Below are 14,075 nucleotides of genomic sequence, written 5' to 3'. Positions count from 1 at the left end.
GGGGGGGGGTGTCCCTCAGCCTGGCCTGCACCCTCTCCAATCTGGGACAACCCTCTCACAATCCGGGACCGCTGGCTCCTAACCGCTCACCTGCCTGCCTGATTTCCCCCTAACTGCTCCCCTGCCAGCCTGATCACCCCCAATTGCCCTCCCCTGCCAGCCTGATTGCCCTCCCCTGCTGCGACCTGCCTCCTCCGCACCGCATGATACGGCCACCAGGCCCCGCCTCTGCTGTGTGTGTGGCCATCTTGTGGCGGCCATCTTGTGGCGGCCATCTTGTGACAACGTCACACAAGGGCATCACACAAGGGCGTGACACCACCTAGGCTTTTATTATATAGGATGTTATGGGTTGATTCAATTCTCTCCCTTTCCACATTCAAGCCCCTGGAAAGTTTTCCTATAATTTGCTAAAGAGGTCCATTGGCCTTCTCTTGGTTTAATAAGTCATGTATATATTATGTTTGCCTCTTTCATTTTCTAATTATCTGAGAGAATTAAATTTATTTCTATACAAACCAATTAGTGTAATGGAACTTAGAGACAAAATCCATTTATAGTGTGGTCATTCATGAGAATTCACATGATCCAAAATGTTTCTTTTAGCCTAGGTTAGAAAGCAGAGCCTGAAGCAAAAACTCTGTTATAACAGTTTCTGGGGGCTGTTATCACAGGGAAACAGGGGAGACAGGACAATAAAAAAATGAGACAGAGATGGAGAGAGCAAAACGTTCTAAACATGATTTCAGAGGGACATTTTGAAATGGTTGTGCCTCCTTTAAGTCCATGGGGGAAAGAAGGGAGAATAAATCCTTCATGGCTCTGGTCTCCCATTGGTCAGTTACCCACAGGCATCACATCCTTCCTAGTACAGGGTTGCTCCTGCATGGCCACTTGCACAGCAGTCTCCTGCCTCAGCTGTAAGGGAGAAACCCTGTTGTGTATAACCTCTTTAAGATCTGCATTTCAGCACAGTTATCAGTGTAAAAAAGATATTTGAAATTTCCAGAAAAAGTTCTAAAATTTTTAAATAGCAGCCAAAGAAATCATATTTTCAATATGTGCAACCCTGAAGTAGCCATCACTAGTTTTAAACCCTACAAAAGCTCCTGCAAATATGCTAAGATTATATATATATATATATATATATATATATATATATATATATACTAGAATCATAAGAGCAACATTGTAAAAGCAAAAAAATTAAAACGCCCAAAGATCTGTCATTAGACTAAATTTCTTACAATGGAATATTATACAGCATTGCAAATATTTTAGAGCCACTTTAGGCTTTCGACCCTGAAGAGTTTCACAAACAAAAAATTAAGCAAAGAAGAAAACTGGAATCAGAATAATGTCATTTATGACAGGTGAAAAACAATACTATATGTTGTTTAGATAGTCATACATATGTAGTAAAAGTATAAAGACAAAGAGGAATGTCTAAAGTTATGATAAACTAAATTTAAAAGCATGGAGAGGGAGAAAAGTATAGATCTGGGTTCCAAATATACTTGTAATGTTCATGGGTGTTGTTATTCTTTATACTTTTATGATGATATATTTTATGAAGTATTTTAGGCAACATTAAGAAAAGTTATCTTAATTAGTAACTTTGTTCATAATATTATTGTCGTGATTGAAATTTGATCTGTCAATACTAATCTTTCATGCCCAGAATACCACACAAATTGAGGTGTTTGGTTGGTGAAATCCCAGATACATCTTATATAATAAAAGCCTAATATGCTAAGTGTCCAGTCGGCCGGTCAGCAGGTCAACCATTCAACCAATCAAAGCGTAATATGCTAATGATATGCTAAGGCTGGTCAACCACTCACTATGACGTGCACTGACCACTAGGAGGCAGATGCTCTTACCGGTAGGTTAGCTTGCTGTTGGTGTCTGGCCGGTCAGGACTGAGCGAGATGGGCTGGACACGCCTTGGAGCCCTCCCATAGTCCCTCCCCGGCTGTGATCCTGCACTAGTGGGGTCCCTTGGCCTGGCCTGCACCGTCTCACAATCTGGGACCCCTCAGGGGATGTCAGAGAACCGGTTTCGGCCCAATCCCACAGGCAAGCCAAGGAACCCCACTGGTGCTTTGCATCAAAAGCAAAATTGGAGAAACTGGAGTATGTATCACTTAAATGACTACAAAAAATGGATTATCTCAAACTATGGACCACATATGCATAGCTTACATAGAGCAATATTTGATTAATAGCATGTTCCCCTTATTTAATAACTCTAATATAGGGTGTCCCCCAAAAATGTTATACACTTCGTTGTTTTTTTGTTTTGGTTTTTGATGTTTATAATAACTTTATTCATAGTTGCCAAAACTTGGATACACACTGAATGATCATAAAGTCAGTGTTTATTAATATATAGTTCATTTTCAAAATTTAAAATAATCGACAAAATGAATAATTTTTTTTTTTTTTTTTGTCAATGCCTGTTTTCAAACTGATGATTTTTCTGGTCTAGGCACTGCTGATAATGCAAAACAATGGAATCGCAAACATCAAGAATCATTTGGCTTGGTATTTGTGCACCCTCAATTCATCAACTATTGCTGGTTTTGTACTGTTAACTTTATCTTTTATGTATCCCTATAAAAAAGTCTAATGGATAAATTTCCTTTTTCTTTTAATATTTTTTATTGTTTTTTTTTTAGAGGAAGGGAGAGGGAGAGAGAGATAGAAACATCAATGATGAGAGAAAATCATTGTTTGGCTGCCCTCCTGCACGCCCCCTAATGGGGATTGAGCCTGCAATCCAGGCATGTGCCCTTGACTGGAATCGAACCTGGGACCCTTCAGTCCACAGGCTGACGCTCTATCCATTGAGCCAAACCGGCTAGGACTAAATTTTCTTTATTCAAAGCTTAGTCGGGCTTCGCCCATTATTTTGAATCAGTTAAGCCTCAAGAGATGTGAAAATTAAGTGAGTTATCAACTGTTAAAGTATGTACATATTTTTTGTGTCCCCCAAAAATGTATTCACACTTTGAATAATTATAAAGGCAGTGATTGTACTTCAACTGCGTTTTCAAACTTCTAGTGGCATTTAAGATGAATTTCCTTTGTTCAAAGCTTAGTCTGGCTGAAAAGAAAGAAACATCAATTGAGCTATCATCTGTTAAAGTGTGTATACATGTTTTGGGGACACCCTGTATTCCAGATGAAATAGTGAAGTGAAGTGAATAGTGTTTGCCTTATCTGTGAACAAAATAGTAGAATAATAATGATGATGACAAACATTTATTGGCCTATGTACCAGGCACTGTGTAGAATATTCATGTAATCCTCATACTATCCCTTGGATATTGGCCTAATTTTATAAGAAATTGAGGTAGCATGCCCAAGATTGCCCAACTGATGAGCAGTGGAGTGAACGTTTGAAACCAGGCTGTCTGGATTGAGAAACATTGCATTGTTACCTGTTTATGGATTACTAGAGGCCTGATGCACGAAATTCGCAGCTGCAGCAGCTTGCCTCGGCCCTCACAGCCCCGGCTTCATCCAGAAGGTCATCCAGAAGGATGTCTGGAAGGTCGTTTGGCTGTCCAGTCTAATTAGCATATTACGTTTTTATTATTATAGGTAGTTGTAGTAGCATAACAAAATTTCAACGCCAGCCCCATTTTCAAGTATTTTGCACCACTGTCCTAGGTATATATTCAAAGTTCTCATACCATTTGTTCTGATTTGGGGATTTAGTAAATATGATCACAACAGATATTATGGAAAAGGAGCCAGGAGACCTGATCTCATTCTTACATGCCACTCGCTTGAGTAGTTCCAGACAAATCTTTGAACCTTAGTTTCTTCACATGACAACACTAGATGATAATCCTTGAGAATCCTTTTCTACTTCAAGAGAGAAAAATGATATTTTAACAGACGGCCACAATAAAAATTCAATACTAGGGAGAGGAAAAAACTTAAAAGTAAATGAGCCTTATGTATTTAATTTTGGTGTTTTTAATTTTTTAATAAAAGAATTTGGTCTATAAACTTAGAAAATACCTAAATGTCCCTGAAAATGTCTATGAACTAGCTAATCAAATAGTTTTATATAAGAAACTTAAAATGTCAAAATGATTTTTTCTAAATATTCCTTTTTCTTTTCTTTAATTTTTAGAAAGTTGGGCATAAAGCAATACCTAAAACTGCTTCTTGGCATGGCATCAGAACAGAACTAAAATACTAATTTGATTTAGACAGAAATCATGGTTCGACTGACCTTGGATCTAATTGCCAAAAACAGCAACTTTAAACCAAGAAAAGAAGAAACCACCTTACAATACCTTAAGAAAATAACTCATATAAATTTTTCAGACAGAAATATAGATGCAATTGTAAGAACTCTGAAATTATTTCTAATTTTTATATAATTAACCATGTAAAGTTTAGAAATTGTTGTCAAGGTATACCTTCTTATTAACTATATTTTGATTATACTTATTAATTATATTTTCATTAGCTGTATATTGTGTTATTTAATTTCCTGCTTATGTTAAACTTTTTAAAATTAACTTTCTATAAAATATGCCATTGTGATTGTTAAATATATGTGTTAAATATATGTGTTCCCCTAAAATACTCTACTGTATAGCAAACTAGATTTAAAAGCACATGCTGGAAAATAATTTCAAAGATAATTACTCATATGTAATTCCCTAACCTTGAAATATGAATTTTAACATATAAAAATAGTAAAAATTAACTATGTGATTACCATATTTCAAAACTTTAAATCTTTTTCCCACAGAATTTAATGGTTATATACATGTAGATTATACTCTTTCAGTTACATCAGACAAGATTTTGTTCACTTGGATATACTCTGAAATTACATTTTCTCTGTGTTAAGACAGTTCTTGACTTTAATTTGGGAAACTTTAAAGACAGCAATAACCCATTTGGATCATTGGTATTGGTATCCATTATCTACACTAATAAAAGAGAAAGATGCAAATTGACTGTACCTTCGTGACACCCACCAGCCAATCAGGAGTGAGTATGCAAATTAACCCAACAAAGACGGTGGGCTAATTTGCATACACAGGCGGGCGGGACGCAGGCGTTTCGCACTGCCCCAGCTGCTCCAGGCCTCTGGGCAGCATGGGAAGGCGGAAAGATGTCTCCAGGCTGGAGCAAAGGCTGTGCCAGCAGCCAGGGTAAGGAAGGCCCATTCTGCACGAATCTTTGTGCATCGGGTATCTAGTCTATAATAAAATGCTAAAGACTATAGATGAGAGGAAATTTCTTGGAAACATATAACCCACATGAGGGCAGGGACTATGTCTATTTTCTTCACATCACTCTAAATTCCCCATCCAATACTGTGCCTGTCTCATTTTAAGTGCTTAATGAATATTTACTGAATGAATGAATGAATACATTTTGAAAACACCAAGCCCCAGGCAATATTGTCAATTAAGACAATGGAAGTTTTGTTTGTTTGTTTGTTTTTTCCAGTTCCCATTCTACATCTTTTTCCAGTTTTCTGATGATCCTTCTCTCATGAATCCAAAGGCCCAAATCTCATGTTTCTCTTTTGTTGCCCAAAGCTCTCTACCTCACCATACTATATTTAGTCTGCTTTCTCTAGCGCCTCCCTTTAAAGTTGTTTGGCCCCTCACAATCAATGCTCCTTCAGTGTGGATGTTAGGAGGAAAGCAAACTGATGTAAGGTAATTTACACTGAAAATAACTTGTAAACTTAAAGTTACCAAGATGTGGTTGTATTTTAAAAGATCATAATAAAAGCTGAGATATTTTTGAGCAAAACTTCACTCTATCTCTTGCCTACTCAGTCTAGGCTGACTTTACCAGCACACAAGAAATGACAGCCTTTTAAAATACCTTTAATTATTTTTCTTATCTCAAATGTAATTGGTGTTCATTTATATAAAATACATATAAAAAGAAAGAAACTGACTTTTAATTTTACATGTAGAGAAAATCACTATTAACATTTAGGAAATGTCCTTCCAGTCTTTTTTCTAGGCATACATTCAAATAATTTTGCAATAGTGGTTCACTGAATGTACTATTCTCATTTTATTATGAAATCTATAAGATATTACTAAAGAAACTAAAGGTTATTTAATGGCTATATGGTATTTCCTTCAATGGCATTATCATAGTTTCTTTATCAATCCATTGTTCTTGAATATCTAGCTGACTTCCAATTTTCAGTATTATAAATCACAACAGTTACTTCCAATCCTACAGAAAGATTAAGAAGACCTGATTTATAATGTTGGAGCAAAAATTTTTTAAATACTCCAACTTCCAGGGAAGCCTAATTGCTTCCAAGAAAAATTGGTTGCACTGGAAAATATTTCTTAACAAATACAATTTTATAGATATAGTTACAGAATACTAAAACCTAGAACTAATTTTGTAGTTATTCTAGTCTTGTTTTGACTGTGCTAAGAAGAGATATTGTTCTTTTATATTAAACTTAAGAATATTACAGAATGATTTAAGTGAAAAACTACCTTAAAAACAAGTTTTCAAGAAAAATTAAGTATGACCTGTTTTTGTTTTTCTTTTAGGATGACCTCTCTCTTTGTAAAAATCTTAGTGTTTTATATTTATATGATAACCATATTAGTCAAATAACTAACTTGAATTTTGCCATAAATCTGACCCACCTGTACCTACAAAACAATTGTATTTCATGTATAGAGAACCTCAGTTCATTAAAGAAACTGGAAAAACTGTAAGTGCTTTTATTTAATTGTCATCATTACAGTAATATTTTTGCATACAGTTATTTCCTGTTGTTTTGTGGAACAGGCCACAATTTTTATTCTCTTTTAGTAGTATTAGTACAAAATAATTGTTTCAAATGTAATTATCAAACAATTTGTGTTTTATTAAGTCTGGTATACTTTTCTTTTGCAGGAGGTTGTCTTAAGGGCTTATAGGAAAACCTAAAAACATCCTTATGTAGGCTCAAATAGTGAGAAAAGTTTCCATGGAACTCAAATGAGTTTTGTGCCTTTCAGAATCACATTTCTGAAAAGGACAGGGTCATAAAATGAATGTTGATGTAGCCTTGATTATAAAAAGGCATTTATTGTGCCTATAATGATTTTAATTAAACAATGAAGACTGGTGGATCCAATTTCCCCAGACTAAAAGAACTATCAGTGCTTCTCAAAAAGTGGGCCAGGGGCCTTAGAATGGGGAGAGGACGGTGGGATGGGAAATGCTGGGTTCTTTAGATAGTCAAATCAGAATCTCTGTGGGTTAAGCCCAGAAATCTTCATTTTTAAATCTACAACCCTAGGTGATTCTTCTGCACTCTATATATGCGGAGTATGGGTAAATAGTTTAATAAGGACTATTACCATTCTCTCACTTAAAAAAAAATTCTTAAGACTAAATTACATGTAAAAATCATATAAACTTTTCATTAATTCAGTATAAAGAGAACCTTCTGTATGTATAATTTTCACACAGTTCAATGATTTTGTTATGTTTTTATCATGTTTAAAGACCATAGTGATCATAGAATGTCTACTTAAAATTATGTCTTCTATTTTGCAGGTATCTGGGAGGCAATTACATTGCTGTCGTAGAAGGTCTAGAAGGATTAGAAGGACTAAGAGAGCTTCATGTTGAGAGTCAGAGGCTTCCCCTTGGAGAAAAGCTTCTGTTTGATCCAAGAAGTCTTCAATCTCTGGCAGTAAGGCTACATTTGAGTATTCTAACAGAGAATGTCGTGATTAACAGTTATGGACCAGGAAGGTGGTTAAGGTTTATTTGGATATGTAGATTCTTTGAATATTTACAGGCCAAGTGAGAGTTTATTTGAGGGCTAAAACTAATTTTTCCCACATAATTCCTCAGAGACTCAGCAGCTATAAAGTGGGGGTAATAACTACTTCTAGGGCTATTGGAAGAAACAAAAGGAGGATATTAAAAGATTATGTAAAGTATGAAGTGCTAACAATGTTAATTCACTCATCATTTTAACCTTGTTGATTATCATAACTCAAAAAGCCTAAGGAAAGAGGAGTGAACATTTGGAAAATTTTAAACAACCTAGAGAATCATTACAATAAGTCATTTTTTCGCTGGATTCTGATTTGATTGTAGATTGCTCTTCATATGGCTGTGACTCATCAGAAGCAGATAGATCTGAGAGCGCTGGATTTGATGCTCCAGCTGTCACCTGACATCACATGGAGGTGTCACAATGAGTTGAGCAACCAGAGGGCGCCATAGAGGCTTTTGCTAATCCTCAAAGCAGGATTTGTTAGAGGAAAGCTACCTTTGGTTCTGGGCAATGGAACATGGTTGTTATATTTACAGATTTTGTTGGTTTTATTTCAGAGGGCCAAGAAATGGAGGGCAGTATAAGGTTTTTGAACCAAACATATAACAACGAAAGGACAGTGCTTTAAATAGGAAAAGAAAGAGGTGACTTGATTTCTATCCTACCCCTCTAACCTCCCCATAGAATCAACTGTGTCTGAGCTCAACCTCAACTGATCCAAGTAGACTGACAACACTGTGGGAATGAATAGTTTTACTATAAAACACCGCTGAAAATATTTTTGCTTACTCAATTTTTAAACAACCTAGAGAATCATTACAATAAGTCAAGCAGATTCTAAAATTCTAAATATAAGGCATAATTTTTAAACTTATATTTCAAGTCTTAAAAAGTGTCAGAAAGTATCTTCTCTATGTTATCTGTGTGTGGATGCGATCTTTGTAGAGAATCCTGGCCCCTATGTTATCTGTGTGTGGATGCGATCTTTGTAGAGAATCCTGGCCCTTAGATCTTAAGATGGCTTTTATTTAGTGTTGCTGTATTGTATATTTATGTCCTCATTAACAGCTGATGTTGAAATTCTTGTTAATTAGTTTATTATTCTAAGTAGCTTCTGAACATATGGATTGTTAAGAGAAAACTACTTAGAGAGATAAAGATAAAATTAATTCTTTAACAGTGTTTTCTTTAATTAATTCTTTAATTCTTGGTCAGTGTTTTCTACTTAGAAAAACAGACAAAAACAATTTCTTCCTATGTGAGTACAAATTTTAGTGACTTTTAACACAAAATAGTAACTTGCTCAAACTGAAATAAGCATGTTTTCTACGTTGTTATCATTTGTTCATTGGGACATCTTTTTTCTTTGCTTCTTGATTCTTAGCTTCTTTTTTCTATAAATTTCTCTTATGCCTTGATTAAACTTACAAAATACTAGAGGCCCGGTACACAAAATTTGTGCATTGGGGGAGGGGGTCCCTCAGCCCGGCCTGCACCCTCTCACAGTCTGGAGCCCTCAGGGGATGCTCCAGCTGTCACCTAACATCACATGGAGGTGACTGAGTGGGCCTAAGCTGGCAGTCGGGCTGCCACAGAGGCAGGAGAGGCTCTCACCACTGCCACCACCCATGAGCCTGGCTTCTGGCTGAGCTCCTGCATTGAGTGTCTGCCCCCTAGTGGTCAGTGCACTTCATAGCGACCAGTCATTCCACTGTTCAGTCAATTTGCATATTAGCCTTTTATTATATAGGACTAGAAGCCCGGTGCACAAAATTCGTGCACAGCGGGGGGTTGTCCCTCAGCCCAGCCTGTACCCTCTCCAATCTGGGACTCCTGGAGGGATGTCCGACTGCCCGTTTAGGCCCGATCCTGGTGGGATCGGGCCTAAACGGGCAGTCGGACATCCCTCTCACAATCCAGGACTGCTGGCTCCCAACTGCTTGCCTGCATGCCTTCCTGATTGCCCCTAACCGCTTCTGCCTGCCAGCCTGATCACCCCTAACCACTCTGCTGCCAGCCTGGTTGATGCTTAACTGCTCGCCTGCCAGCCTGTTTGCCCCCAACTTCCCTCCTCTGCCAGCCTGGTCACCCCTAACTGCTCTCTCCTGCAGGGTTGATCACCTCCAACTGCCCTCCCTTGCAAGCCTGGTCCCTCTCAACTGCCCTCCCTTGCAGGCCTGGTCCCTCACAACTGCCCTCCCTTGCAGGCCGGGTGCCTCACAACTGCCCTCCCCTGCTGGCCATCTTGTGGTGGCCATCTTGTGTCCACAGGGGGCAGGATCTTTGACCACATGGGGGCAGCTATATTGTGTGTTGCAGTGATAATCAATCTGTATATTACTCTCTTATTAAATAGGATAGAGGCCTGGTGCATGGGTGGGGGCCAGCTGGTTTGCCCTGAAGGGTGTCACAGATAAGGGTGGGGGTTCCCTTGGGGTGTGGGGTGGCCTGAGCGAGGGGCCTGTGGTGGTTTGCAGGCCGGCCACGCCCCCTGGCAACCCAAGGGGAGGCCCTGGTATCTGGAATTTATTTTCCTTCTACAATTGAAACTTTGTAGCCTGGAGCGGAGCCAAGCCTGGGGCTCTGGCAGCCATTTCTGTGGTAGTTAATTCACCTTCTACAATTGAAACTTTGTAGCCTTAAGCGGGGGAGCCCGACCAGGGTGTGCGGAAAGCTTTGCTTCCCCTGTTGCCGCCGGCAACCCTGGCCTACTCTCTCAAGCTCCATTCTGCCGCCATTTGTTTGAATTTGTTTACCTTCTATAATTGAAACTTTGTAGCTTGAGTGGAGGCTTAGGCCTGCAACAGCTATGGAAAGCTTGGCTTGCTCTGTTACCTGGGAAACCTTGTTCTCTGTGGCTGTAGCCATCTTGGATTGGGGTTAATTTGCATACTTGCCCTGATTGGTTGGTGGGCGTGGCTTGGCTGGTGGGCGTGGCGTATGTAGCGGAGTGATGGTTAATTTGCATATTACCATTTTATTAGAGAGGATAGGTCAGTTATATCACAATTATATCACAATTACTATAGTTCTAAACATTCCATATGAAAAAATATATAACATAGAAAAATCTTCATAGATTTTTATTTTCTTGCCTAAAGAGCAAAATAGACTGAACAATCTTAAAATTTTCACAGATTAGGATTTCTGGTTCCTATATATAGCACTTAATTAGGTTGTTTACTAATGCTAACTTAATTATTTCCTTACAGAAATCCCTCTCTATATTGAATATCAGCAATAATAATATTGATGACATAAAAGACTTAGAAATACTGGAAAATCTTAATCAGCTCATAGCAGTTGACAATCAACTTCTGCATGTGAAGGTAGTATAAAGAAATATTAATTTAAAAATATTTACTTGAAATTGCTATAAAATGTATTACTTTAAAAACTATTGTGATTTGTTCTAAAAACTAGCTTATTAATTTTCGCTTCTTAATATACTTATTTGTATAATTCTGCCCTCTTACCTGATTTTCTCTTCTATATCCAATGCTTCCAACACTCACCAACAGAAAAAAAGTTTCTCTGAGTAGGAAGTTATGCTTTTCCCCCTATTTTCCACCGAATATTCCCCTCTAGAACTAGATTTCTTGCCCCTTACCTCTGATCTCCCAATGAGTGAGTTTCTAGTAACTATTACTAGACCCGAACTTTCTGCTCCTTGGGGAAACCATCTCCCTTGTGTAGCTTTTTCTGAACCTCCCCATCAAATTCATCTATTCAAAAATATTTATTAGAGTGTGTGTCCCAGGTCATGTTTTAGACCCCTGGAGAAACATTTTCTAGGCACTGGGGATACAATGATAAATAAGACAAGTTCTCTACCCTCAAGGAGCTTACATTACAGTGAGACAGGGGAGGGGATCAGGAAAAAAATAAGCAGAGAAGATTGTGAAAAGCACTCTCAAGGAATTAGGTAGGATGACATAATGGGACATTCAGGTTATCAAGAAAGGCCTCTGAGCAAATGACACACTGAGATCTAAAGGATGAGAAAGAAGAAATCTGAGAAGAGAGCTAAGAAAGAACATGCTGGGCATAGGGGACAAAAAATACAAAGGTTCTGAGTCCGAAGAGAGCTTAAAGTGTCCAAGAAACAAAAAACAGGCCAGTTTACTGTGATAGTGACCCCAGAATCTAGCTCAGTTTCTAAAATGTTGGCAATAAGTAATTTTTTAATGAATAGACAACAGTATAATATGAGATTAGGAAGGAACATATAGGAGCCAGATCATAAAGGTCCTTTTAGGCCATGGTCATGAGCTTGACTTTAAGTGCAATAGGAAGTCACTCAAAGGATTATATTTAAACAGAATTCTCTATCAGCTATGTGAAGAATAGTTGCAAGAATGACAGTAGCCCTAGCCAGTTTGGCTCAGTGAATAGAGTGTCGACCTGAGGAATGAATATCCTCGCGTGAGGATTAACAACAACAACAAAAAAGAATGACAGTAAAGTGACCAGATGGGAGACTACCATAGAGGTTAAATATGAGAAGATAGTTGCTTGGAGATGAAAAGGAGTGAATGGATTACAGGTTGAACCCACAGAGCTTGCCTATTGAATAGGATGTGTAGTAATAAAAAAAAGAAGAATCAAGGATGACTCCTAGCTCCTATGTGAGGAACTGGGGAGATAGTGGTAGCCTGTAAAGGCTGGGGAATACAGGGAAGGAATAAAATAATTCCTTCTATTGAAATATCTATTGGACATTGAAATGGGTATGTTAAGTAGGCATTCTGGAGTTCAAAGGAGAAGTAAGATTGGAAAGTTTGGGAGTCAACAGCATTTATATGATATTTAGAACCAGGCAACTGGGTAAAAGATAATAGAGATAAAGAATAAATGAGGCCAACATTAAGCACAGAAATACTCCAATACTTTAGATGAGAAGGCACCAGGTGTCAACGATGCAAGAGAAGGCAAGAGAAAAAAGAACTTCAAGAAAGAGGGAATGGCCACTTGCACTGAATGCTATTGAATGGTTGACATGAGGGCAGATAAGATGTTAATAGAAATGCATTCGATTTAACAACAGACTACGTTGGGTCAAGTATCATATATTACGTATGTTTCAGAACAGAGTGCCTTGGCAAGGGTTTGCATTGTTTTTCTTCCACCCAAAGCCACAGAAACATACTAGAAACTTTCTTCCTTGTTATGGTTTGAGAAACTGCAGGCTTTTCATGAAATATTTCCCATACCTGAAATTTCCACATATAAACTAAAAAATAAGAGAAAGGAAAATTAAAAGACTATGTGGATATAATACCTTAAAAAGAAAACATTCTGCAAGTCCAGAGGTTGGTATATGCCAAAAGTTGCTTTTCCCTCCCATTAGAGAAGATATACAAGGAGTGAGGATAAAATCTCAAGTTCTTTTACTTCCAGCAAGAAGACACAAACAATAAAAAATGCCTAGCCACAGCTTCGTGGAAGTCTGAATATAATCTTGCATAGGGTTCACTCGAAATGTGCTTTTGTGGTCCATTTTACAGCATCCTCTGAAGGCTTAATCAAAGGACATGTTGAAGTTTAGCATCATAATATTAACCTATTTCTCTGTATGTATTCCTGGGGCCAGATCTCCATTTTTTGGCTTTAATTTTTCCATTATTTGCACTCATTGATTGAAATTGCCCAGAAGCTGCTGACATCAAACCCTGTGCCATGGGAGAGAAAGCTCAACATGCCATACATTAGGTCACTGACATCCATCCTAAGAGACTTCAGCAACAGACAGCTTTGTGCCAATGGGAAAAAGAAGTGGACATCATTAGAGAATCCTCACAAAACCACTGTAATTACCCAAGGTTTTTAGCATTGGAGCAGCTGCTTTGATACGAACAACCATAGGTTCCTCAAATGCATTGACAGAAAATACATGAAATAAGATAAATGAAAAAATAATGGTCCCTTGGATGGTTAAATAACTTTGAATCTTCCAATCAAGGTTATGGTTTGAGCAGAGGAAGATATTTAAGAAAAATTAAAAGGAACACAAATATCAAGGAAAAGTACTGCCATGACAACTGAAATACTAGAGCTCTGTGAAAGGAATAAGAAAAAGAAAAAGAGAGAAATGGGTCAATGGGAAACACAGACATTCCAAAGCAATATCCATGCCCTAGCCTAGAGATGCAGAGGGGTGGCTACGTTAGAGGTGGAGGAACAGGATAAGGACCTGGAAAAAGTTGGGTGGCTAAGTGGCTTCTGTCCTTCCTGCTATTTTGGGTTTCATTCCCTTACCTCTTACTTC

At 37.9% G+C, this 14,075-nt stretch overlaps 1 protein-coding gene across 1 annotated transcript in view; it reads left to right on the top strand.

The window, feature by feature from the left end:
* The window catches only part of PPP1R42 (protein phosphatase 1 regulatory subunit 42), a 35,228-nt gene that overhangs the window by 1,175 nt on the left and 19,978 nt on the right, over positions 1-14,075 (top strand). The window contains exons 2-5 of the mRNA XM_079796247.1: positions 4,151-4,367; positions 6,576-6,742; positions 7,576-7,714; positions 11,020-11,136. Of these exons, the coding sequence (XP_079652373.1) occupies positions 4,239-4,367; positions 6,576-6,742; positions 7,576-7,714; positions 11,020-11,136 (552 nt within the window). The 5' untranslated portion in view covers positions 4,151-4,238. The remainder of the gene's footprint in view (positions 1-4,150; positions 4,368-6,575; positions 6,743-7,575; positions 7,715-11,019; positions 11,137-14,075) is intronic.

Source organism: Cnephaeus nilssonii, assembly GCF_951640355.1.
Source record: "Cnephaeus nilssonii genome assembly, chromosome: 18".
Classification (NCBI taxonomy): Eukaryota; Metazoa; Chordata; class Mammalia; order Chiroptera; family Vespertilionidae; genus Cnephaeus; species Cnephaeus nilssonii.
Note: the sequence above shows the minus strand (reverse complement) of the source record. Positions and strands in the feature narration are given on the sequence as shown.